The sequence below is a fragment of the Amblyomma mixtum genome, chromosome 2, assembly GCF_055824585.1.
Source record: "Amblyomma mixtum isolate Tamu chromosome 2, ASM5582458v1, whole genome shotgun sequence".
In the NCBI taxonomy this organism is placed as follows: Eukaryota; Metazoa; Arthropoda; class Arachnida; order Ixodida; family Ixodidae; genus Amblyomma; species Amblyomma mixtum.
The window spans coordinates 14,463,669-14,489,511 of record NC_143013.1 but is presented as its reverse complement, the minus strand read 5'-3'; the positions used below and the strand labels follow the sequence as shown (position 1 = coordinate 14,489,511).

Sequence of the window (25,843 nt, the reverse complement as noted above, 5' to 3'; positions counted from 1 at the left end):
CTGAAGGACTTTAGAATTAATATTTTACCAAAATAGGAATCACAAGAAGTGTCATCTAGGTCGCCATCTTGTGCTGAAGGTTGTGCCAGGAGTACTTGGGTGGCGAGTGAAATGAAGTTTTTAGAGCGTTTCGCCAAGCATTCTTAACATATTTGCAACAAATAGGTTCATATCAAAAGACAAAAGTGCCGCGTGCAACAAGTAGTTCTCACCGAGGTGGCAGCGTACATTTTAGATGTAAAGGTGAGCGATTTTATGCCGTCGTTTGATTCGTAATTTTCTTGCGTTTTGTGTGCCCCGTTTTCTAAATACACTTGCAGTCGCTCGCGAATTGTTCAGATTAGCTTTCGGGCTCTTAAAATTTCTTTTCCACTCTTGCTCTGTCTGGCTCACCTTAGCCAATCGTCGAACTTCCTGTATATACATAGGCTTAATCCGAGGAATTATTGCGTGTTTAAACTGAGGAAACACGTGTAAACTGTGGTTTTTGTGTTGTTCGGGTTGTTACGCAGCAGTGCTAGTTTCCAGCTTTTGTTTTCGGCCCTCCAGTATGCGGCGGACCGCTGTGTAACTTTGTACAGGACATCTTCGTCCGCTACACTGTGGCTAGGAGCGAGCGTAGTACGACCGGCCGTGCATCCTGGCTTTCGCATTTCATCGCATCCGAACGCATTGTCTTACGCGCTCCTCCCGAATGTCAGCGTTGTTATCGTAGTATGGCTTAACTGATTGTGAAACAGCAGCTTCGATATTGCTGATGAGAGGTGCATCGCGATCTGCGCCGCGATCGCCCCAGTGCTTGGAGGAGAAACGAATGCACAGTTCGCTTCTGTCGAAGTGGGTGAGGTCATTCCTTTTTCCGCTTGCGCAGCTTTTTATTTTTTGTGCGTGTTTCTTTTTTGGCACGCGCGCGAGATTCCTAGTGACGAACGGCACGGCGATCCTCCTTATGGGGTTTCGAAATGTCGCATCCGAGCTCGGGTAGTCGTCGAGGGAAGATTGTGATCGCTGCTATGCGAGCCGCGCCTTTTGACGCATGCCGGCGTCGACGATGCGCTCGGCGCTGCGGGCGGAACGCGGCGGTCAATCATCGTTCTGTCGCCCCGTTGCCTTTCCGGACTTCCTCATCCTGTGCCGCCTTGCTCCGCTTTGAAAATTTGACGGCTTCAGCTTCTTTTTTTCGGGGACGAATAAATGCAACTCGTATGGCGTCCTCGTTTCTTGATTCGAGGTTGTTTACGCTCGGATTCGGCATGGGCGGGACTACTCATGTGTAAACAAGTGCGTTTCTTCTGCTTCTGGTGGTAAAGGGACTAGAATTTCGCTTCTCGCGTTGTTTCGCTCAAGTAACCTGACCATGGTGCCAGCTACAAGCTGCACTTGTGGTCGTTTGCTGAACTGTTGAGTATTGCGAATGGGAGGGGCTGTGGTTAGTTGACTGGAAAAATTGTGTCTTTTGTGCCCATAATACAGGCATTTATACTTGATTGTTTGTTTCGTACTTGGTTTAACGCTTCCTTGTATGTGAACGGTGCTGATGGGTGTTTATCGCCACCTTCACTTGGACCAAAGCTATAATATGTCAAGCACAGTTTATTATGCAGACCTGATGGTTAACGAAAATAAAAAAAAGAAAGCTGCTGTACAGAGATGCGCATCAGTGCCTGTAAACATTGCATGCTGTCAGCCAACGCTGTAGACTTCCTCTGTATGTGTAGTGGCCTGTGCATTCTTGCAGGCATATTGTAAATATTTCAGTTGGTACGCAGAGTCACTCTTCTGTTGCTTTATTCGTTCAGGTTGGGCAGTGCGCCTGCAACAGCAGTACTTGTTTCTTGTGAAAGCAGGATGTGACATCCTGGCATGGAGGTAATACTACAATTGAAGTGCCTAAGGTATTATTTAGTGGCCACTATGACTGCTACAAAGGCAGGAGTGTGCCTGTTAGCCCTCAGTTTGTCACTTTTTTTTTTGTCATGTTCTCAAGGAGTGTTTTGCAGCTTGGCTGAGCTGCAAGTATAACCTTCGTTAAATATGCCTTTATGTCAAATACTTTGTGCAGGGTCTCATTAGGTCCAGCTTTGCAGTTGGAGGTAATTTTGTTGACGAGTATCCACTGTCTGATATCGTATTGGAAGCTATGTTTTGAGGACTTTGCTGGTGAAAAACTAGCCTCCCTGGGAAGCTAGAGTGCTGGCCTTGTGCTCATGGAAGTGCGTCTCCGTGCAGTGTTCCTGGTTGAGCAGCCAGAGGCAGGCGAGTAGCAATGCCGCTGGTGCAGCGGCTGATAGAACCAGTGCACGTGTCTCGGGGCACTCTACCCCTGGATGCAAGGGGGGCTCCTGCTGTGCAGGTGAGTGGTCAGGGCGTCCCGTTTTCCCCTTCTCCTTCATGTACAAGGGGTGGGTACTGCCTGCCTCCCTTGTATGTACACCTGTGCTTGCAGTAATGGAGTATTTGGGGGCTTTAGGGGGCAGTAGCCATAATGCACCAAGGGACAGCCATTCAGCATGTATCTAGTGTTATAGTGACGGGGCAATTTTTCTTTGATCTGACCTGAAAGACCCAGGTCAAGGCGGTCACATTTCTTTAGAGGTGAAATGCTACAGGCCCATGTACTGTGCAATGACAGTGCACATTAAAGAGCCCCATCGTTGGCGAAATTATCCGGCACCCTCCACTGCGGTGTCCCTTATAGCCTGAATCGATTTGGGACATTAAACCCCGTTAAACCAGACCAATTTTTGTTGCTGGAGCCAGTGTCGTAAAATCAGCTGTGTGCAGGTGTGGCCCCATTAAAGGGGTTGTGAAAAGAAAATGAAGCTGCCCGGTTTTAATTTTTACTGCTTCCATAAACATTAGACATGCTGATTCCGAAATATTGCGACTCAATATTGAGTCTGCATTTAATAAAGCCCGTTCGAAATCGCTGCCTTTTTGTGCTCATGAAACGACCATGCGCCGCCGTCGGGTGGAACACGCACTACTCGACTACGTCATTTTAAGAACTTCAGAAACGTACGGATATCTTCAACTTTCGTTTGCCCTAAAATAATAGCTTTATGAGAAATTCAGAAAGTGAAACAATGTTTTCCCATTATTTGCACGCGTAATTACACTGTTAAACGGCAGCGCGTGGTCATACATCAATCACTGACCTGGGACCAGTTTCGGTTTCGGTTCTGCTTCTCCATCCTCCTTGGCTTAAGTATCAGCGGTTCGATATAGCCTTGCTTACGTGAACCTATCTAGGCGGTGTTCCTTGACAGCGGTGGTTTGAGTCAGAGAATCGAGCTGAGCAAGGTCAGTCCATCTCGACGACTCTCTGTTTACATGAACTCGATACGAACGAGTCAGCTATCGCGGCGCGCATCGGCTCCGCGCTTCTCTTCTTTCCTGCAGAAAAATATATTCCAGAAGCGTGAAGAGGGTTAGGCATAATTTGCAGACGGGGCTGCGAGTCAACCCACCCCTTGCGATAGAGATGAAGACTCGAGTCCACGACCGGGTTCGGAGGTTCACGGTCGGGGCTCCCGCAGGCAGAGACGTCACGGGCTCTCGGCATGACTGCTACTTGCCGGGCGCGCGACGTGCCGTTGCGAGCGGCGTAACAACGACTGACAGCAGCTCGCCGCCTGCGCCCAACCGATGTCAATGACAGGCCGCACGCGGCGCGTCGCACTCACAAGGGGCAGAATGCAAGCGCGCAGAGCGCCAGCATCATAATGACGCGGGGGCGCGTTTCTCGGGGCCATCCTGCCAGCCTGGATGCCGGCCGCCGGCGTCAGAAAAACACGCTAGTATTATATTTGTTCACGCTCATAACAAGCCCTGGAATAGATGAATGCCAAAAATGAATCATTTTTGAGGATCGTTGGCTGATGCCGAGTTGCTGGCAGTATTTAATTCGGCGATACAAGCAAATTTCATCTCATGACCGCTTTATTTACTGCCTGGTCGCCGCTCGCATAGCTGGCATTTGCTAGCTCCGCTGGCGTCGCGGAAATCGAGCATATCTTTATTTTATTATGGGACAGGTTCACAGTTAAAGGGGTGACGAGAGTAGTACCTTTTACAGCGCTGACCAGTTCCCAAGCTCCCTCAGCTGCGGTATCGATAGTATCGATGCAAAACCAGGTAGGCTTAGCGACGACCAGGGCCGCCGGCCAGCCTCGCAGTTCATCGCCCGGCGCGTCCGCAGGCGGCGTCGTTGCAGAAAGCTCGGCATGCTGCCACTGCTCGAACATCACAGGCAGCCTTTCTGATAGCATGGCTGTTTTGTCATTTCTGGTGCGAATGTAAAATACAGCGAGTCTGCAGGCCGGCCGGCAAGCTTGGATCCCGTCCGCTGGCGTCATAAAAATGAGGTAAAGATTTTTATTCAAGTAAATAATAAACTGTGGGAGCAAGAAGTGTATAAAATAGATCATTTTTGAGGATCGTTGAATAATGCCGAGTTGCTGGTAGAAGCAGCAACTGTAATACGAGCAAATTTCTTGCCACAGCCGCCGCTCAGCTGCCGCTGCCCGGCCGTTGCGGTCTGGCTTGCGCGCCTGGCGTCCGCTGCCGAGCGCACCGCAACAATGACCATATTTTTTGTTGTGAGACGATGCTGTTGACAGTAAAGCGATGCCAAAAGCAGGCATTTTATTATAACCCAGGCTACTTCCGAAGCGCTGTCCACCGCGGCTTCGATGTGTGAAACAGGCCTAGCGACGACCAGGGCAGCCAGAGAGCAGTGCAGTTCGTCGCCCGGCGCGCCCGCGTCCAGCGCCCGCGTCCAGCGCCGTTGCCGAAAGCGCGCTACGTGGGCAGGCATGCTTTGTCGCCGCCCGAGTACAGCCCGCAGTCTTACTGATAACATCGCTATTTTGTCTTTTCTGGTGCGAACTTCAGTAGCCAAGCAGCGCGCAGGCGCTGGTGTGCGGTGGCAAAGTGTTACACCGGATGTGGCCCGGGCATGAGTCTAGCGCGCAAAGATGCTTGCCGCTCCGTGTCCCTGCTTGCAGTAGGCGGCCGTTCTCAAGCGGCGACTGGTGCAGCGCGCCGGCCAAGTTTTCGCACATATGTCAGCTTGACAGCTAGCAGACTCCATTCTGAGCAGACGACAGTGCCACATTCGAGTCAATATGTGTGCTGTAACCTCGGTCAACTATGGCTAAACAGGCCTCGCTAAGCCGCCATGTTTTGTTGACGACAGAAGCCTCTGATTGGCTTCTTAAAATGACGTTTTCTGTGAGTTGAGGGGGACGCGCGCTGGGAAACCGAAATTTAGTTTTTTTCGCTATTCAATCAACCCAGACGATGAAACGAACCAAGGTATACTTTTGAATGAAGGGTCAGAATTCCAAATACACACGTCGTTCAAAATTTTCGGAAAACGTTTCACGACCCCTTTAAGACTGTTTCGAAAAAAAAAAAAAAAGTTCATTTTTTTTTATGCACGCCTCCACACAAAACCATCAAGTGATATCAAATTGATGTTGATAGGAAATGTGCTACTCGTTACTTTTGCTGCTTATAGTTTCAGTATTCCAGCTAGTAGGCTCACGATGGAAGTGATACCCTCAAAGAAATTGATTCAGGATGCATTTCACGTTGTCTCAAGCCCATTGTCCCTAAGCTGTATGGACTGGGCGATGTTATTTTTATTTCTTTTTTGAAACACCAGCACTTACTGATGTCTCATGTTTCGTATTTTTGCTGTGCGCCTTTTTTTTATCTCTCCAGGTTCCTAGTGAGCTCGAATGTGTAACAAATGGCTCCCTGGCCAATGTCGTGCGGCAGCTCTCGTCGCTGTCCAAGCATGCACATGACCTTTTTGGGGCCCTGTTTCAAGATGCCACAGCTTTGGTCAGCCGAGCGGCAGCCCTCCAGGAGAGGGTCGACCGGCTGGCTCTCAAGGTCACCCAGTTGGACTCCACGGTGGAAGAAGGTCAGTAGCCATACTCCAATGTGCTGAACTTGCTTCTGTGTGTAGTCGCAGTACGCGTTGTGGAAACAGTTGCTGAAACTGTAGTTGTCAAGGAGAGCTAGTGAAACAGAAGCAGAAACATATCCTCATGCCATTTCTAACTGCCACTCTTATGATACCATTCGCCTGCTTCCTTGTGCAGTGCCACTTTTCTTCAGCGTCTCTCTCCGAAGTGCACATTTCACGGATGTTCTCTGCCCTTTTTTGGCTGGGGAATTTCTCTCAGTCATGTGTTTGTTTGCTCTGCAGTGTCCCTACAAGACATCCACATGCGCAAGGCCTTCCGCAGCTCCATAGTGTATGACCAGCAAGTGGTCACTCGGACCACTATGCCTGCAGGAATGCTCGAAATGTACCAGGCATGTGATAAGCCGCCACCTTTGGACAAGCTAAACCCTTACAGGTACTGTGGTTTGCAGCTGGCGACTTTCATAGGCCAAATAGAAAAAATGCTGTTGGACTTCATTTATTTTTGCTCTGCTTGACTTCGTTTAGCTTTGCTCTGCTAAGTTTGGGTTTGTGGTCTTAATAGCGTGGAAAAAAAAAAAAAGCTAAAGGCACTTTATTCAGCTCTTTCCTGTGTTTCCTGCCGTCTCTTGCAATCCATAACGGTTTTTGTGACGTCAGGATGGGGTTTGCCGAGTAGTATCGGGCTGGGTGTTGGTAAAAGACAAGACGAAGTAATTATAACGACTTGGTGCAAACTCTGACAAGGCTGACACAAGCGGGGGCCAGAGAACCACTCCAAGGCTTTGTGTACCACGCGCACCATCAGTGCTTCTAAGAAAGATAAAGGACTTGATTGAAAGTCTAGCTTTGCAACACTCTTGTCTCTGTATGCCAACTGATAGAAGTGTTTGTTGCTAGAACTGAACCAGATTGCTGCCCTGGCTGTGAGAGGGCACTAAGTGGCTTGTTTATCTTTAAAGGTGTCCTCTCAGTTGTAGTAGTAGTTGGGTGTTTACTGGTACAAGGGAAACTAGGGCGACTTTTGTTTGCGTCCTGAAGTATGATATGCTGGGGGCAGGGCCAGATCACTTTCTTAAAGAGAAGATGCATTGTCTTAAGTGTAAGAAATGACAGCAATGAGCTCTGTGGATATTGCATGTACTACATCTGGCATACCTCTTTAACTTCCTGCTCACTAGCAATGCCAAGAACAAATGGTTACCTGCAGAGAAGCAGCTTTCTTTCCGCTAAAGGTGTTTCAGGGTCCCTTTAAGCATCAGGTCTCTAAATGCTTTTGATCTTCTCAGCAAAATTCAGGATGCTGTCGTCGAGAGTCATGTTGGTCATAAGTTAGTTTTTTGTTGGATTTTTGCTCTCATTTGTTACTTGGGATGTTGGCCTAACATGTACTTTGCTCAACCTGTGTAGGGATGATGGTAAAGATGGCCTGAAGTCGTACACTGATCCCGGCTACTTCTTTGAGCTGTGGAGGCGGGAGATGCTGAAGGACACGGAAAGGATAATGCTTGACAGAGGCAAGAAGGTGAGTGCTCGTTTTGTTAAAGGGTAAAGTTCCATTTTATACTGAGAGGCTGCTCTGGTGGGGCAAAGCTTTTTATTCGCTCATCGATATGGAAAGGCTACAGATATCTCTCATCATGCTTTTGAACTGGGGAACATTGGTCCCCACATTAGACACATACTAATACTAAATACTCTACTAGAAACAATACTAAATACTGGAAACATTGATTAGCGAACATGGCAACAGTTGCATGCTGGAAAAATGGGGAAGCTGAAAGCAGATATGGACCAGCTTCTAAAATGTGATACCTTTGGCATGCAAATCATCTTGAATGTGGCCTTGAGTGTGGCTTCACTGAGGGGGCTGAACTTTCTGGAACTGTGCCTCCGTTGCTCTCTCTTGCCATTTTAGTGACCCCTTTAGTAGGGAATGGGGCCACCATGACCCCGTCCCCCCCTCCTTGGGCATGTCTGTGTTATTGATTTTTGAAATCTATTTTATGAGTTTTTTTTGTGTAACTTTCTATGCCCTTTTGAGAGACTGTAAAGCTGGCAGTAATCTTTGTGTACCACAGTTAACAAACTAAGTTTGAAAGAAGTTTCTGCTTAACTTTAGTGTGTGCGCTTGTGTGTGTGTGAAAGCTTGCCAGTTTTAACGCTAACTTTACCTGAGAGCTGTGAAGCATGTTAGGCCTGCCTTCATTCCAAATACCGAGTTCAGTGTTGTGCTTCAGAAATGCTTTGCCAGCTCCCTGTACTCAACACCTTTTTGTTTTGCTGTGCTTTGTTTTCTGGCTTGGCCCTCTGCTTGTCATCACAGCTGATACACTCCAAGGATGGAGCTGAGGTGAGTGCTGCCCACTGCCTGCACGAGTCTTTTGCTGCTTTAGCTTTGATGCTTGGGGAAAATGAGGTGCGTCAGAAGCCCGGCTGGGATTAGGGGATGTGAATGGTTTTCCAGTTTGCTTGTGTGGAGCGTTGCCTTGTTGTTCGGAGCTCGGTTATGTGAAGGGCAAGCAATGTTGATTGCTTTCATTTGTCACGTGTACGTGCGCTCTTTGCCTGAAATATGAATTATTGGCCCCTGGTTTTGTGAAGCATTTTTCGGAAATGCGGGGTAAACTTTATGGTTTTAGTGGTGTATATTTTGCTTGAAAGAACTGATTATTGTCTGGAAAACAATACTATGCATGTTGCATGACATTTTTTGGAGGCAGCTGTAATGACCAGTACTAACAGGTAGCAGTGGATTGAAGGAGCCCAGTGCAAGTTTGCGTTATCTGTGCATGTTCCAAAAACTGACATTGTAACTGTTGCATAAAGTTAATACAGTTTTAGTTACGTTGTGGTGAAGGGCTTCTTTGCTTATGATGACTTTGTCAGTTGCCATCAATCTCACTGTGACTTTTTCCATCCTTGCGACAGCCCAACCGAGTGAGGCCTGAAGGAAAGAAGCACAAGAAAGTGCGGCAGCCCCACAACACCCGGGAGCGCTATCGGCAGCTGGCCACCACACAGGAATTCCTGGACCACACACCCATTTACGGGACCACTCTGTACGCCAACAGGGTGTCTGCGCAGGGCACCATGCCCATGCCACAGCACATTCCCGTGCAGCAGCCGCAGGCGCCAGCCACCACTCTGCCCGACGGACCGGTGCGGCCAAGCAGCCTCGAGCTCGCCCCCGGCGCCCACTATCCACCGCCACCGCCCGCCTACTCGGAGCACGTCCCGCCCCAGTCGCCAAACCACTACCCTCCGCCGCCACCTTATGTGGAGCAACCTGCTGCGCCATCACCTGCCAACGGAAACGGGACGCCGTCGCGCAGGCCGCGCCCCAGCCAGCCGCCACCGGCGCCACCCACAACGACTGGTTCCGGCTCCAGCGGCACCTCTTCACCTAGCATCACGGGGGGTACCCCGTCAAGTGGAGCCAGTCGTCACCGAACAACGAGCCAGAGGGAGACCCTTCCGCCGCCGCCACCACCTCCCGAGGCGTCCACCGGAGGTCCGACCGTTCCCAGCACTGCAGAGGCACCACCCCCTCCGGTGCACCAAACAAGCGTGGACAATGGAGCGGCCGACAGCATGGAACTGCCCCCGCCGCCACCAGCACCGGATGCGGCAATGGACACCTCTGCAGTGCCAGCAGCGGGTGTGGCTGCGGCACCGCCACCTCCGCCACCACCTCTGCCTCCGGCAAATGGGACGACGGCGGCGGCACCTCCGGCAGCCATGGTCAATGGTGGTCTCTCCAACGGCATGCTGGCTGAGTCCGAAAGCTCTGGCTCGAGCAAAGGAACCGTGCAGAAGGAGGAGAGGGCTGCCCCTGTGAAAGGAGTGGCCGCTGCACCGCCAACTGATGCTAGGAGTGACCTCCTGGCAGCCATCCGAGAAGGTGTGTAGCTGACCTGTTGTACCACTGTTGCGTTGATGTTTTACATTCTGTCTGGTACCATTTTGGTTTTGTCCGAGTGCAGCCATTTTGAAAAGGTTATGATGTTAAAGCTAATGTCGTTGCTGCACTGCACTACATTTGCGTACCCAGGTCCACAACACACTTGCTGTTTGCAGATTGGCCATGACATTTCATGTCTATATTTAGCATCAAGCATGCATTTTGGTTGCATGCTGTTTATGACAAGCACATCATCTCAGTGCTTCCACTGGCCACTGAAAATGGCTGGCAACCAGTATCTGTGCCAACCACATTGGTTGCACTGGCACTTTTTTGGAGTGAAACATTAACATTTGCAGCGCAGGCCCTTTGGTTATGATTCTGCTTATGCTATATTTACCCTTTTGATGAGTGCACCTTTATTGTAAAAAAATTGGTAATAACTTGAGAGATGCGTTTAACACTTGCCTTTTTGGTGCTAACTACCCCCATCCCCGGCCATCGGGGTTCTGCCCCCCCCCCCCCCCCCCCCCTCCCCCCCTGAAAAAAGTTCTGCAGACGCCCTTGTTAGCATAGCTCCAGATGGGAGGTCTTTGGCTGCACTCCCATTTCAATCGAAACCAAACAATGAAGAAAGAGAGCGTCTTGCTGACCTGTAAGTATTTAACTAATTGGGCTTCAGTTATTTTTCAGTAATATGGAAACTAATTGAGATATACTGAAACTAATTATATTTTTGAAAATGGGAAGCAACGCATGCACACACGTAATTTCATTATGGTATCTTTAATAATAAAAAGGTTCATATCAAGACCCGCGCCTCCCCTAAGCGCCCTATTTGATCTTCAAAGGCCCCACTGCCTATGTATTTCTTACTTTGCACTATGGGGCAGCTGCAGCTGGTATTAAAGTGCAACTTTTCTACAGCCAGTGCGTGAGTTGGCAGAAGCATGAGGCACGGCCTTCTTTTGCAGGCATTAAACTGCGACGAGTGGAGGACTTCAAGCAGAAGCAGGTGGAGAAGGCGGCACAGCCTCATGACGTGGCTTCCATCTTGGCCCGGAGGGTGGCCATCGAGGTGTCAGACTCTGAGTCGGGCTCGGACAGTGAATACGACAGCGACTGGGACAATGAGACAGAGTGCTGAATGAGCACAGTGAGGTTAGTGGTTTCTCACCTCTTTGTGGGCCTTTTGGTTATGGCAGTTAGAGACTCTAGTCCCCTCACACTGCTGCATATATACAGCCGACGACCGATTTTTTGGACTCTCTAGGGACCGCGAAAACGACCGAAAAATTGGGCAGTCCGGAAAATCAAATTTCACTGAAAAAATCACAAACTTATTGCCAGTATGCTGGAGGAAGCGGCAAGTTCTATTGCACTCATTCTAAAGCTCCTCATGACTCTGGTTTATTGGTTTATTGAGGTTTATCGTCCCAAAGCGACTCAGACTATGAGGGTAGTGAAGGGCTCCGGAAATTTCGACCACCTGGGGTTCTTTAACGTGCACTCACATCGCACAGTACACGGACCTCTACAATTTCGCCCTCATCGAAATTCAGCCGCCGCAGCCGGGATCGAACCCACGTCTTTCGGGTCAGCAGCCGAGCGTCGTAACCACTGAGCCACCGCGGTGGGTTGCTCCTCATGACTATGTTTCGCCGTGCGACATGTGCACGGATGACAGGCGGCGACCGCTTTCACGAGATTGGCCTGGCTGTGCTGCCCTCGGCAATGTCGCCGATGAACGCACGGGGTGGGACAAAGTCTTAAACGGGAAAGCGAACACGCTGCTGCGCCCGCAGGACGATGGGTCCGGAATGAGAATGCGAAGATGGTGAAACAGTAAGAACCGAGAAACGGAGAATTTGTTTGATCAAAAGTATTTGTTTGATCAAGTTTTCGATCTCTCCTGCATGCACAACTGTGGTGTTTTTTTTTTCAGAAGTATAACCAATAAGCTAAAGTTTGATATAATACAATGTGCAGTGCATTTAGCCCTTCTTGAAGAGATAATTCTTATTTTAAAACACTTTATATTGCTCATTTTTTTATCGTGGTGAGGAAAGAGCTAACTGCAAAGATTTTTTTTGTAGAAAAAAAGAAAAGCTCTTTGCAGACTGATTTGCACTCCCTACTCTGCCTGCAAACGGGGTTAGCACGGGGAGGTAGGAACATGTTCTAGTTAATACTGTCTGAGGGCTGATTGTGGGAGGCCTCTGCTAGCATTCAGGCTTCTGTGCATCTTGCTGCCACATGCAGAAACAAGCTCGACTAAGCGATCAGACGGAGCTGACTGCTTGAGCGGGTACATACTCTATTTACACGTATAATAACGTGACCACGAATATAACATGAGAGTCGTTGCAGCCTCAGGAAAATGAAAAAAAAATAATACATGAGGCGATCTTAAAAAAAAATTTTGCAGATTTTTATTTTAAAAACTGTGAGAGATATTTTGGTGTGGTTTATTGCAGCTGGATTGTACAGCAAGGCGGGCATTATGTTCCTGATATGAATCATAATTGGATGATAAATTAACAAAAGTTATCTAATTTATTATTTTATTTTTTCATTTTAGGGGGCAAGGTTTAATTGTGAGATATAAAGCTGTCAACATTGAAGGTGAGCTCCGATTTTTAAATTTTCCTACATTAGCTGCAGTAGGTTCCCAATCATATGAATCTCAAGAAGTCGCAAGAAATACTCATATTATGCAAAACGAACAAAATTCGTATGCAGAATTTACGCCTATCTGCTTCCGCTGACAGGGTTTACCTATGGCCGTGCGCTGTGGCTGACTCGCGACATCAGGGCTGTGCTGGGTGTGCGCCACCACTCGCTGCTAGCGGTGTGCACCGCACGACTGGCGACCCCGGCGTCGACAATGTACAGGCATTATAATCGGAAAATTGACTATTGATAGTATCGATAGTTTTTTGGAAACTATCAATAGTATAAAAGAACTATCGATAATGCAATTATCGATATACTATCGATAGTCTACCATCGATAGTAATACTATCGATTCTACTATCGATAGTAGACTATTGATAATACTATCGGCAGTGTTGGTATTGATAGTACTACTAGTGATAGAACCGCTATCGATAGCAAGAATATCGACAGTGAAACTGTTGATGGTAACATTATTGATAGCAACAATATTGATATTATGCATTTGTTGGCCAGCGATATAACCAAAACATTTGCGATACCTGATTGGTTTGATGGTCTCTAGTGGCTTGATGTCCCAAGTAGTATCGATACGGCTATCGATAGTACTATCGATAGAACTACCGATAGTACTATTGATGGTACTATCGATAGTACTATCGTTAGTACTATTGATATTACTATCGATAGTACTATCGATAGTTAGTCTTTTTTACCATCGATAGTTCGATATTGACTCAACTATTGATAGTATCGATAGTACTATTGATAGTTTTGCATCACTAGCGTACGGTCACGGTTTCCGCGTTCGTGTCATCTAGAGTGTGGTGGAGGCTGTTCATAACATCTGAATTTTCTGCTCATTGCACACAGTGTGCTCTGGCGAGGGCATTTTACAGATTCGTACTGTCCTGAAATTCATGTGAACTGGGATAGCATCGAGATTCTGCTGTATGTCGTTCAAAATATAGAACACTAAAAATACACATTTGAAAGTGCGTTAAGCTGGCCTTCCCGCATTGCATATTTATAAACTGGCGTCTTGTGCAGTTTTAATGCTTCAAAAACAGGCACTATTGGTGTGTTTGATACTCGCCGTGGTGGCGCAGTAGTTAAGTCGGGGCGCTCGGCTACTGAGCCGGAGTAACCGGGTTCGAACCCAGCCGCAGCGGCTGCGTTTCGATGGAGTAGAAATGCAAAAGGTGCCTGTGTGCTGTGCACTGTCGTAAAAGATCTCTGGGTGGTATAAGTTATTCCGGAGCCCTCCACTACCGCACCTCTTTGTCTCTTTATTCTTTCGCTCCCACCTTCCTCCCTTCCCTCAATGTGCAGTTCTGGTGTCCACCAAGATGTGAGACAATTACTGTGCCATTTCCTTTCCTTAAAAAGAAAAAACAATCAAAAACCAATTTTTTTTGTTTGATAATATAGAAAAAGTTAGGTTAGTTTCGGCTGTGTGATGCCATTTTATAATTATGCAATGTGGTGTGGGAAAGCCAACTCAGCAATCTTTCAAATGCATATTTTTGATGTTCAATTTCTTGAAGTGCACTGCTGTGAAAAAAAATTTTAATAACGGTAACTTTCGATGGTCTTCAATCTCACTATAAACCTTGCCCCCTAAAATTGAAAAGAAGAGAGTATATTAGGTAGTCTCAGTTAATTATCTAATTATTGAGCTCTATCATGTGCGTAATGTCTCCCTTGCGGCTAAATCCACCTGCACAGACCACGCTGACATATCTCTTGCAGTTTTTAAACCAAAAGTATGTAAAAATTTCCCGGTATAACGGTTTTTAACACGATCTCTGCCTGTTCCAGCCAGCTACGGCCATGGGCGTGAAAAAAACACACATGGCACGCAAAAAACTGAGCGATGATTACAGTACTCCCTAATGCAAAATTTGAGTCTATTGAGGCAGAAAACTTGGACAATGCTTTTGCCACTTTGCCACGCAAGGCCTCTCAACTATCGCACTGAACGAACGCTTCTCGGTGTAGAGCGGCGCGGTGCAACCCTTGCCCAGTTGCAGTGTCCTCTCCTGTGTTTGCTGCTCTCTGCGGGACGAGCTCAGGGTCCGAGCTGTGCATCAGGGTGTCCCAGGTGTCTCTACTGTCCGTATTGTGCATCCCCCCCGAGAGAGTGCTTGTTTTATTGCTTCAAGGATGATTGCTGAAGCCACAAAGTGCGCGTCTTCATTTAGAGTGGGCCACGAGACACGCTCACATTCAGGGCAGCGCGTGCCTCTTCCCGTGGTAAACAATGCGGACTCCACAAACGGCGGCCCTCATAGACACCCATGTTTTTGCTGGTTGATGTTTGCTGCTGACTCATGGCTGACTCAGGCTGCAACTAGCAGTTCTGCGGTAGACCTTATGCTGATTTGAGCATAATCAGCCACGCACCTGCTCGACAATCATTGCACAAGGAATTGCCTTACTGGTGCAAAGCAGCGCACTGTTTGTCACGAACCCTCTAACGTGTGCCGCCTGAAATGGAGGAGCTGCGAGGGGGGTACCTGGTTTGCCGTAGCTCTGCCGGTTATGCTGCTGCCGCTACCACGCAAGCCAGGAACGGGTGTCTAAGAGCTGCGCTCTAAAATTTTGAAGCAATGGATACATTTACAATCTTTGCGAGGGAGCACCTATCCGCACCATACCGAGCGCAGCAAATCCTCCGATGCATTAAGGGGGGGACGCGGCTTTCGGCAAAACATTTTTTTATTTCTTGATGCATTTACATGGATTTTTATTGAGCATATCAGAAATAATTTTGTGACTGCTCTTGCAAAAGCTTACTGTTACATGTCCAGAAAATTGTTTTCTAACGTTTATTTTGGAAAACGATGTGAAAAGGCTGTAGAGTTAAGAAAATGGGGCAAAAAGCTGGTTCTCAGCATTCATTGCTTTCCTAGTGGCGTGCTACTGGTCAGGGCATTCTTAGAATTCTCTTTTTGCAAAGCACAATTTTTGGTTTTTAAATTTTTTTTGAATTGGTGTCCGTTGACATGGGTAGGTGAAAAGGAGATCGCATAAGAGAAGTTTAGAATTAACAAATTTTAAAAACAAAAACATGTCATCACCTGCACTGTGCTCGTAGGAGTGCAATGGAATAAACGGCCCAATTAGATAAAAATCTGCTCTGCAAGCTCAGTACGCAGAAAACTCTAATGGCGAAAAATGCCCATTGTTCGAGCCTTTTGTACAGCCTCCATTGTTTACGAAACAATTTCTTTAGAGTTCTTCCCATAGATTTCAGCAGTGTGAAACTTTTGGACAGCATAAAAAAATGAGACATACAAGCGAATGTTAAAATTTTCAACAAAAACCAACTTTATGGCCATTTTTTACAATTTCAGAGCCGCGTCCCTCCTCGAAGCATGCAGTCTCCCATGCAGCAGCCGCCGCTGTGGCACATTTGCTTTGCGTTTCGTGCGGACTAGCCCTGTGACCGTTTGCCTGTCTTTCCTTTCTCGACTGCATAAACTTTTTCTCTGCCTTATATTTCCCAGTGGCCTGTGCCACCTTCTTTCCTCATCAGTGGCTATCCCCTACTTGCCCTGTGCGTGCCGTGTGGCCCCATAATTGTTGAATATATGGCTTCGCCTGATATCTAGCTAGTCGTGGTGAAAGTTGCTGTAGCTATCCTCAGCAGTGAGACCATGTATGTTCGCACCTTGGTTTCGAATAGATTGTGAGATGTGTTCTGAAACCAGTGAACTGTAGAAAACACGTTATGTTCGTGTAAATACGGTGCTATCATAAATACGGTGTTATCAAAGCTTGTCTATGATTGCTTTTTGTGACAACCTGCAGAGTTGCTAGTTTTTGCGGCTATTAACAGCTGGGGCATCAAATGCACATGTTAATGTCCTCTGCCTTAATGGTGTAAAGATCATGATTGCATACTTTTATAAATGTGGATGCAGGTTGAATTCAAGAAGAGGGCTTAGTCGTGCTGGTTGGTACTTGTTGATGGAAACGGCTGAACAGTGCTAACGTACGGTACGAAAGAGATGAACAGACACATATATGCTGACATAAATAGGGGGTATTGGGGGCAAAAGGCAGAAAGGAAAGTGCCCGATGGCTTCCGGAATGTTGAATTCATTTCTTCTACATTGGGCACTTTCCACTTTTTGTCTCCATTCCCCCATCCTTTGTGCCAGTGCATATGTCAGTGTTCTCTTTAACGTATCTTAGCGCTGTTCAATCATTTCTATATAGGTTGAAGAATGAGCATTCGGTTTGAAGGATGAAGCACCCCCACAAACTCATTCAGTGGTGGCTTGTTCGAATATTTTTTTTTTGTTTGAAGTTAACTTTTTTTTCTTCAAATAATTTTAAAATGAATAATTTAAATACGTTTGGCACACAAGGTCATTACATAAAAAAAGAAAGTTAATTCATGAAGTTTTGTTGCACTCATTGAAACTATTGACCTTTTGTAAATATGGCCATCCAAAATTGAGGAAGTTGACGTACATGAGGAGCCTACCTGCTGGTGAGGTCTGGGCAGGTTGAAGAGAGCTGCGGGTATTCCACATCTCATGTCAGTCCCCATTCCTGCCATGATTCGTGCAGTTCTACATTAAAAATATGTCGATATTTTGCAAAAATGCCGATGCAGAATTGGATGAGCTGGCCTACACACAGAGCCGATTTATTTGTGCGTCTGAGGTAGGTCCGGCCAAGGCGTGGGTACTAGCTTCCTGTGCCGCTGCCCATTACTGCCATGATTTGGGGAACCCCATGTTTAAAAAAAAAAAGAAGAAAGAACCCAAGAAATAAAATAATCAGTTCATATACAAATTGGTTTCGCTGATGAAAATTCGGACTGCACGCCATATACCCAGCTTGTTAGTGCCTGCGGTCGCTTTCCCAGTGGTAGCACGAGAGCATACTCCGTTTTTTTGGTAACCTACCGAGAATGAGTTGTGCCGAGATCCGAACCTACAAGTCCTTTAACAATTCTCTTTGCCACTTAGTCAAGCAGACCCCATGCGAGTGGAAGGCATGGAAGTTGCGATGTTTTATAGCTTTTAATGGCCACTTGCCTCTGACTGCTCGTCTTAATTGTGATTGCATGGATAAGACCTCACAACGAGGCTCAGTTTGACTCGGTAAGCTTCCAGGATTGCGTCCTTGATGCTTGGGTATGTGTGACTTAGCCACCTTTCTGCATTTGAATGTTTGGCTACACTTCTGTGTCGTTGAGTGCTGAGCGTGTGTGACAATGGTTCGCACTACGCTTTAATGAGGCCAGCGGCAAATATGCTTTGAGGTGTTGTGTGGCCTGAGCTGGACCAAACCAATTTCAAGATTGCGGTTAGCACCATTTATTGTTCATCCTAGGCAGTGCATTGCTGGTGCTGCAAAGCATTGCATCCTTACATCTGTCCTCGATGACAAGTGAAACTTCAGTTTTTTAGCTATACGCTCATGCCGCGATGGCATCACGCAGGAAGTAGTTAAACCGAGACCGTGTGAAGCAAGCATTTCGGAAATATTACTCATCTGAGACGAACACTTAAAGATTTCGAGTACGATACTTTCAGATCGAAGCGAATATCAAATACTTGGCTGTGTGACCAAATATTTTAAGTTATCAAATATTTGCATAAGCCTCGTGAATGCTATTTGAATCTATGCTATTTGTTCTATTTGAGGCCCGTGTACTGTGCGATGTCAGTGCACGTTACAAGAATCCTAGGTGGTCGAAATTTTCGGAGCCCTTCACTACGGCGTCCCTCATAGCCTGAGTCGCTTTGGGACGTTAACCCCCAATAAAGCAAATCAAATTGAATCTCAAGGCATTGAATATTCCCACTTGGGAGTTGCTAATTGCTGTTGCCAACTGGTCGACATTTTGTTGAAAGTATAGTGAAACTTTCCAGCGTAACGGGGGCATAAGTCTGCTAATAACATCATTCCTTTTTTTTCCCTTTCCTTGTTGGCTTCCTTGCAGCTGCTTTGTCGTCATCACGCTGCTGTGGGCTCCCAGTCATGGCCACCCCAGCTAATGGGAGGAAGGTTGTCTGCCTGTGCATTTGCTAGTCTGGTGTATGGCCACAAGTCTTTTCCTGAGGTGCGCTTGCTTCACCAAAAAGCTGCTCAGGTCGAAGGGTGGCATAATTTGTTCAGTATTCTGTTAACGCCCTCTGCCTTGGTGCGAGGCAGTGGTTTTTATGTTGCATTGCCGCTGTGCTTTTTTTTTTTAATTCTAGATTTAGTGAGCATGGAGCTCTCTAGAGCATGATCGATCAACCTGTCTCAGATTAATGTTTCGTTTCTCCATTTTTTATTGCCTGTTGGGGATAATTGGTGCATCTCACCTTAGGACCTTTCGACAGTGGTGTGTAGTTTAAGCCTTGGGGGGGAAAAAAGGTTGCACTGTGTTGGTCTCTTGAAAGCTGCATAGCTTCACTACTTTTGCAAAGGCTCTGTGCGGTGTTTCGTCATTCATATCTGTCTGTCAAAATGCTTTTTAATATGTTGCATAGTAATATCATGTCAATTTATTTTTTAACAATTAAGCATTTAATATATTACGTAACACAGGAGATTTGCTACTTCCCTCTTACTGCAGTGTGCAAAAATCTGCCCTTACCCATTTGTGTGCTTTTAACTGCAGCATCATTTTTCTCCTCATTGCCAATGATAGTTGGAGTTGCCATCTTTTAGGTCTCTTTTTAAATTTCATCTTAGCTGCTGATTCTGTCTTCATGTCTTCATGCCTTACTTTGGATCTTTAGTTTGTTGGCCGTGATGGTGATTCACATGATGAATCAAAGTGAAACATGTAATGTACAATCTTCTTCACCAGGCATTGTGTTCTCACGCACCATATCAGACTGGCACTTCTATGTAGCCTCACAGTGATTTTATTCTTTTTTATTTCTGTTTAAATGATAGCTGTCAGCTGCTTTGATAATTTTGTCACGCTATAGTTGGGCCCACTTACAACTGTCTTGTATCAGATGAATGTGCAAGCTTTTAGGGGGGAAATGAGACCACCCGACAATGCTCGTTCTGAAAAACAAGGCACGTTTTCAGGATGCAAAGTACAGCTCTCCATTACAGCATAGAGCGACTAAAAAAGGGCAACAGCTTGAATTTAGAGCTAATTGTGGCACCTCACAAGTTTGTTTTTATGCATTAGTCCAGTTGTATTCATTTCATTCACTGATCGCTATACCTGTTGTTAGTGGGCTCAACTATGATTGATGCGCTGCAAAAGCAGTGTACTTGTTCCTTGGCCTTCTTGTTCCATTCTTAGTTGAAAGCCTAGAACCTCTTGGGGACTACTTTACAACCCAGTGGCATTTCTTTTTTCGCGTGTTTAATTTTCAACCGCAGCGTCACCTGCCCTTGTGCAGAAACATTGTGTGTGGCCTGTTCTTGTATTGTGGGTCTCCCCTTTCCCTTCTATCGCTTTCTTTTCTCTTTTCCTTTCTGAATTTTTCGCAATACCCTGTGCCAAAGCTTCAGTGCAGTGCATGCGAGTTTCCCCTGCCAAATATAATTTCGATTGTGTTCTGGGTTTTGGCTGAATGCACCTTGTAGATTTCTGGTTCCATACCCTGCTCGTTAATAAGGTAGCAATCTGAAAGTTTTAACCAGAACTGACAGTCTTGGGTACAGCGTGATATCGAGCACTAAGCAGGAAGCTTTCCAGCTCATGTGGTACTGTTTCCTGCAAACTGCAGAGAAAATGGCGGGGAACGCAGGAAGTTTGAATGGGTGGTGAAGTTTAGAACGGGAAGAAATATTGTTTTACAGCTGTCTTGCCTCTTTTTCTTTTTTTTTTTATGCACAACTTTCAAGTCGGAAGGCAAAAGGTGATCGTGTTGTGTGGGTAACGCTGAATCATCAGCTAGCTGCCACTGATGTCTTGGTCAGGCCATAACACTACCATTGCTCAAGAGCTCGTGCCTACTGTTTGCAAGCAGGCTAACGTCTCAAATCCCACTGTACGCTGCTGTCTCGCTTTGGGAGCTGATGCTAGTGCTTCTGTGATTGTGTCGATTCGGCACCAATTAACACATTCTCAGGGTGTTTCGGTATTCGTGGTGGCCAGCCGCAATGGCTGCTCTTCATTTTATGCACAATCCGAGCACATGTTGAGTCCTGGCCTCTCAGCTGTTTGTCTGGAACACCTGCTTGAAGCTGCTGACGCTTTTGCAATGAGCAATAGCTTTTGCCCACATTCAGTTAAAAGTCCTCTGCATGCTGCATGCATTCCACTGACCGGCCCGGTTTGGGCGTTTTGATTGGCAAAGTCCTTGTTGCTTGCCGTAATGCTCACCTGGCAAAAAAAAAGAAAGATTGGCTTCAATAAGAGCGGGCATCCTTTTAGACACAGCGAACCCACCACGCCGTTGGGAATGCCCTTTCCGGCGTTTTGGTGTGTGGGCACTTGCATACTTAACTGGTCGGAAGCTGGTAGTCCGCCGAAGTCTCTGCTGTGTCGCCTCTGTGACAACGATGTTAATGCGGGGGGGTGTGTGGTGCGCGTATGATGAAGGCCGAGCACGAACTGTTTCCAGAAGTTGAAGATACAACCACGTGTTCACCTTCGCCAGTGATGTGGTGGGACTTTGATCAAGACCGTCGAGCACCGCCCATCGCTCTCTCTCTCTCTTTTTTTTTTTTTTTTGCATGCAGCGCCATTGCCATGTGATATGTGTTGTCGTGCAAGGAACGCCCATCCAGGTTTTTGCAGGGAGGAGGATGGTCATCTTCGGTAGGCTGGTCAGCATGACGGGGGGGGGGGGGGGGGGGGGGGGGTGATGCCTGTGGTCCTCCTGGTATGGGCACTCTGTAAATAGAAACCTGTAGATACATGAAGAACAGTGAGAGTTTTATATTTTTGGAGCAGGAATAAGTGTCTGCTATATCCACTTCACACATGGACAAAGAAAAAAAAACGACTAAACCTCAATTTGTATACCTGAGATCGTGCATCAACACTAGTTTATGTGCTGCTTGTGGGCAATTAGCATTGTATAAGCCGAAGACTGACTGATCGAACCCTGTACCCCCTCCCCACCCTTTTCCTTTGTTTTCACTAATTTGCCTAGATCGGTTGTATGTGTCAAGCCCCTGATGATAGAAGAAAATACTGTTTTATTTTATACATATATATAAATATATAAATAATTATAAATATGAAGATATGAAGATTATATATATATACATAGCTATGTAAGTGTTTTCTACATGCTTTGGTTTTCAAGCCCGAGGCAAGCTTTACCTTTGTGAGTCCGTGTCACGTGCCGTAATTTGGGCACTTTTGTATAGATAACAAATAAAGAGATGGATAAAGAAGTGCACGCTGGAAGTCCGTGTTTCGTTTTATTCGCGGGAAGCGCTATCACACACGATGCTAGCCCCCGCCAGCGTTGCGAAGCGCTTACATTCGCTAGGACTCGCCGATAGCGGATCTCATCGTGTATACTCACTGCGGGATGGCCAACCATGACGAGGGACGCTGGGTGCCATCGCGTCTGCGGCGCCTTCCTCGGTCTGCTCTGGACGCTCCTAACGGGAGTCCGTCGTGGCCAAAGAGCGATGTCGCGCCCTGAACAGGTGTCCGTCGGTGACGCAGCGAATGCCGCTGGTCTTTCTGCAAGAGCCGCCGTCGTTTCATTGAGGAAAGGGCGGCCCAGCGTCCTGCGCGCGATTGAAAGTAGTCTACGGGCGTATTGATTTGGTCGGAGGCCGATGCTGGTTGCCCGGGCAACGAGAGCACGGCGGGGCGCAGGCGCACTGTGCCGGCGTGCCTTGGGGGATCGCGGGAAGCTGATCGCGAGCAGCCCCGGCATCTTAGCGCGGGCCCTTTCCTCTAGCTCCGAGAACGGGGGGCCCCCCGTGATGGAAACTTAGCGGCGGCGGCGCGCTTTTTCCGAGGAAGACCAGCGCGGTTTCCTCGGGACGAGGAGCTGCTAGCTCGCTGGCTGCTGCTGCAGTGTGGGCGACGGTCGCCGATGCGGCGCACGGGCCGGGGAGCGCGCTCCGCTCGGCCCCGTTCGGCTCGATGAGGGCCGCGACCCCAGCACTGTTCCCGGCGACCGACGGCAAGCAAAGGTGAGTCACGCCGCGCCGGCAGGCCGACGACCGCGCCGCCCGGACCCAGTCCGCCGACGAACCGGCGGCTTTGAAGTCGAACACGCGTCCGGAGTCTCTCGCGGGAGGCCCGAGATCAAATCGGCGCCGCCGCGGGCACGCGCGCGCACTCCCCGGTGTCTGCCACGGCCGACGTTTCGTCTGTCATGTTACTCCCGACCGATGCCGAACCGGACCTGCCAGAAACGTTCCGCGCGGTGGTGCCCACACTGTACTACCTAGTTGGTACGATAACGGCAGTCTGTTGCCCTTTATTCGTCTGTTTGTTCAACCGCCGTGGCAGAATATTTCTTCATCGCGCGCGGAGAAACGTTACGCAAAGTAGGCCTAGCGGGTCGCATCGTACCACGCCGCGAGAGAGCACGTCTGCATGCAGTTCAGTGGCCTGCGCCGCCGGTTCGCCGCCGCAGAGACACCGCCGGGTCGAGTCAGCGGTGGTCAGTTCGACCTTCCGGGCGCCGCGGTCTTACTCCTGCCCATCTTTTGAAGGAAACTTGTCGGCGAACAGAGGTTTTTGTGAGGTGGCAAATTGTGCGGTATCGACGTCGGTGCTGCCGCGTGTCGCCACTGCGGTCTTTTTCTCTGCCAATGGCTCCGCACCGTAAAACGCACTTGGCGAGACGGCGGCCTTTCTTTCTTTTCCACCGCCGTGCCTTCGCGAGAGAGCGGCACATGCCTTCTGATCAGTGAAGGCGACAGCCGCAGATCCCAAGTCGCGCTTTGGCGGCCACTCCGGGCGCGTCTGCGATGTCTAGACTGTTTTGTGTGCGGACCGGGTGCACGGAAATGGCGTGAGGCACTCTGGCGAAACACTCGGGCCTTTCTTAGAACAACTTGACCGTCGCAGACGTCGTCGATTTCGAGCAGTTGGGGACGGGAGGAACTTCGAAGCGAATCTGAGGTAGCGGCTATCGCTTGGTGTCTGCTTGAGTTGGGAACCGTCGGTAAGCGGGGAGTCCTGGCCGCTGATTAGGCCTAAGCGATGTCACGAGTTGCACATCGGCGCTTGACGTCCGCATCGAAGTTTTTGCTGGAGGTTGTGTTTCCCAGAAGCGAGAGAAGCCCGCGCGTACCGCAGTTCCTCACTATGCAGTGCCTGTTCTGCCAGCAAAAATAAACAAAGCGTTAGTTGGGGTCGTCGATTCCAGCAAGAGCCTGATTGTTCGTTATGGATGGAGGAGGAACCAGAGTGGAATGTGTTGGAATCTCCGTACGCTGGCGTCATGTTATACTTTTTTTCGTTTATTCCGTGTACTTGACACTGAAACGGCATGCACTGACTAGCATCTGTGATGAGAAGCGGGAAGATAACGTAAAGCCACCATTGATTATGGGCCACGAGCAGTGATAGTAACCAGACAGAACCATGCCCGACATAAGTCTACTGGCCATTCGGCTTTCTTCAGTTCACTTGCCAAAACATGCATCTAACGTTATCGCTGTGGAATGAAGTGGTAAAATAATTAAAGGCAGTTCTTCAGGCGGCTTTGGGAAACGCATGGTGCTCTGCTTTCGTTAAGGTAAGGTTTCTAAGGTGCTGACTAAAGAAAAGCCTTTCTAAACCCTCGAAGAGCGCTAGTTAGCGGATGGCGAATGTATCAGTTAGGCTCGACGCTGCTGCATTGCTGATTGATCACCAGTAACTAATTCTTCAGCGTTTTGATAGGGGTGAAATGCTAACATACAGCCTCCGTGATGGCACAGAAGATGAGCCATGGCTGCTGAAATCGCAGGTTAATTCGGTTGCTAGCCGCCGAGGCATTACTTCGATAGGGGCGACTCGCAAACACGTTTGTGTATTGACAGCGAGCGTACCTCAAGTGTGCAGTCGTAAAGGGTTACCTAGTTATATTACTGGCTTTTCACGTGGCGATGTAACTATGAGCTAGACACACTGTGGTTTGAGGCTCCGGCTTGCTTTGACCACCTGGAACCTTAACGATAACTATGCTTGCAAGGTGCAAAGTAGTTCTGAGGCGCGACAAGCAAGACGTGAAGGAAAGCGGGTGATTCCGGCACATGATGCAAACCTGATAGGATCCTTGTGCTGCTGCGGGTCTGGTTTGGTTGTTAGGTTTATGGCTCCTCGGTGTCTATCGTTTTGATACTTAAAATTAAGCAGTTTTTTTCTCCTTCACTTTGCTTCTAACAGTCGCATGCAATGTATTTATTGAGTGTAAACAGGCTTGCGCTGTTTTATATTCTTTCTTGCTCAGCTGTATTAACTCAACGCCGGTCCGAAGCTGCGCCGCGGTGTTCTTTACGAATTTAATGTGAATTGGAATCGGGCTGCTTTTCAGTCTGTGCTCAAGAATTGGTGTTAATTACTCGTTATGGCCACTCAGTGCCGATCATTTGTGTACGGTTTAAAAAGAAACATAGGGACTGGTGCCGACGTTTCTTGTGTTCATATCGGGAGATTCGGTGGTTGGTTTATGGGGTTTAACGTCCCAAAGCGACTAAGGCTATGAGAGACGCCGTAGTGGAGGGCTCCGGAAATTTCGACCACCTGGGGTTCTTTAAAGTGCACTGACATCGCACAGTACACGGGCCTCTAGAATTTCTCCTCCAAAGAAATTCTAGCCGCCTCGGCCGGGATCGAACGCGCGTCTTTCGGGTCAGCAGCCGAGCACCATAACCACTGAGCCACCGCGGCGGGCATATCGGGAGATTCGAGGCACGGCCTGCAAGGAAATTCTTTTCCGAATCTAAATTTGCTGTGTCGGGCGGATCTGTTGCGCGTTTTTCCTATTTACGTACTCTGCTCTGCTGTCTTTTCATATACGTTGAGCCGTATTTCATGACTGTTTTTCCCCTACTTATTATCCCCCCCCCCCTGCCATTGGAACGCACCACCTTTGACGTCATGGCTGACAGTTAAACAAGCAGTGCCATTTGCCGACTCCGTTATAAGAGGCGGTACCGACCAATAACAAAGAGGCAGAAGAAAAGGATCGCTGTGATACGCGGCATTTGATTCCCGTTGTTTTTTTTTTTGTTTTTGGCTGTCCACTTCTGGCACCCACGGTACATTAGTGGTGCACGTGGGTGAGGTTTTCTCCTTTATCTCAGTCTAATATCTGTCTACTTCTTTCGAAATCGTGCACATTTTTTTTCACATTGCCTTAAACTGCTCCTGTAACGAACTCGTTACGTTTACAGCAAGTGCGGCGAAAGTTCGGTTAACCATGTCT

The 25,843-nt window shown here is 47.9% G+C and overlaps 2 protein-coding genes across 13 annotated transcripts in view; both read left to right on the top strand.

Annotated features, from left to right (window-relative positions):
• Window positions 1-40: 40 nt before the first annotated feature.
• Window positions 41-21,305, top strand: SCAR (wiskott-Aldrich syndrome protein family member 3 SCAR). 6 transcript variants are annotated; one of them, XR_016288688.1, is made up of 10 exons: window positions 41-243; window positions 2,230-2,353; window positions 5,731-5,935; window positions 6,224-6,377; window positions 7,352-7,466; window positions 8,268-8,294; window positions 8,873-9,845; window positions 10,820-11,006; window positions 12,427-12,470; window positions 18,490-21,305. XR_016288688.1 is itself a non-coding variant. In XM_089570564.1 (9 exons), the coding sequence occupies exons 2-8, from the start codon at window positions 2,267-2,269 to the stop codon at window positions 10,990-10,992; spliced, it is 1,734 nt and encodes a 577-aa protein (XP_089426690.1). In that variant the 5' UTR covers window positions 41-243; window positions 2,230-2,266; the 3' UTR covers window positions 10,993-11,006; window positions 18,490-21,305. The 6 variants fall into 6 exon arrangements, 5 of the variants coding, with proteins under 5 accessions (XP_089426690.1, XP_089426693.1, XP_089426694.1 ...); XM_089570564.1 differs by lacking the exon at window positions 12,427-12,470; XM_089570567.1 differs by lacking the exon at window positions 18,490-21,305 and having other exon boundaries at window positions 12,427-12,474.
• The window catches only part of sif (guanine nucleotide exchange factor still life), a 214,516-nt gene continuing 209,974 nt past the window's right edge, over window positions 21,302-25,843 (top strand). For all 7 annotated transcript variants that reach the window (XM_089570560.1, XM_089570559.1, XM_089570562.1 and 4 more), the window contains exon 1: window positions 21,302-22,610. The gene's annotated coding sequence lies outside the window, so the exon portion shown is untranslated. The remainder of the gene's footprint in view (window positions 22,611-25,843) is intronic.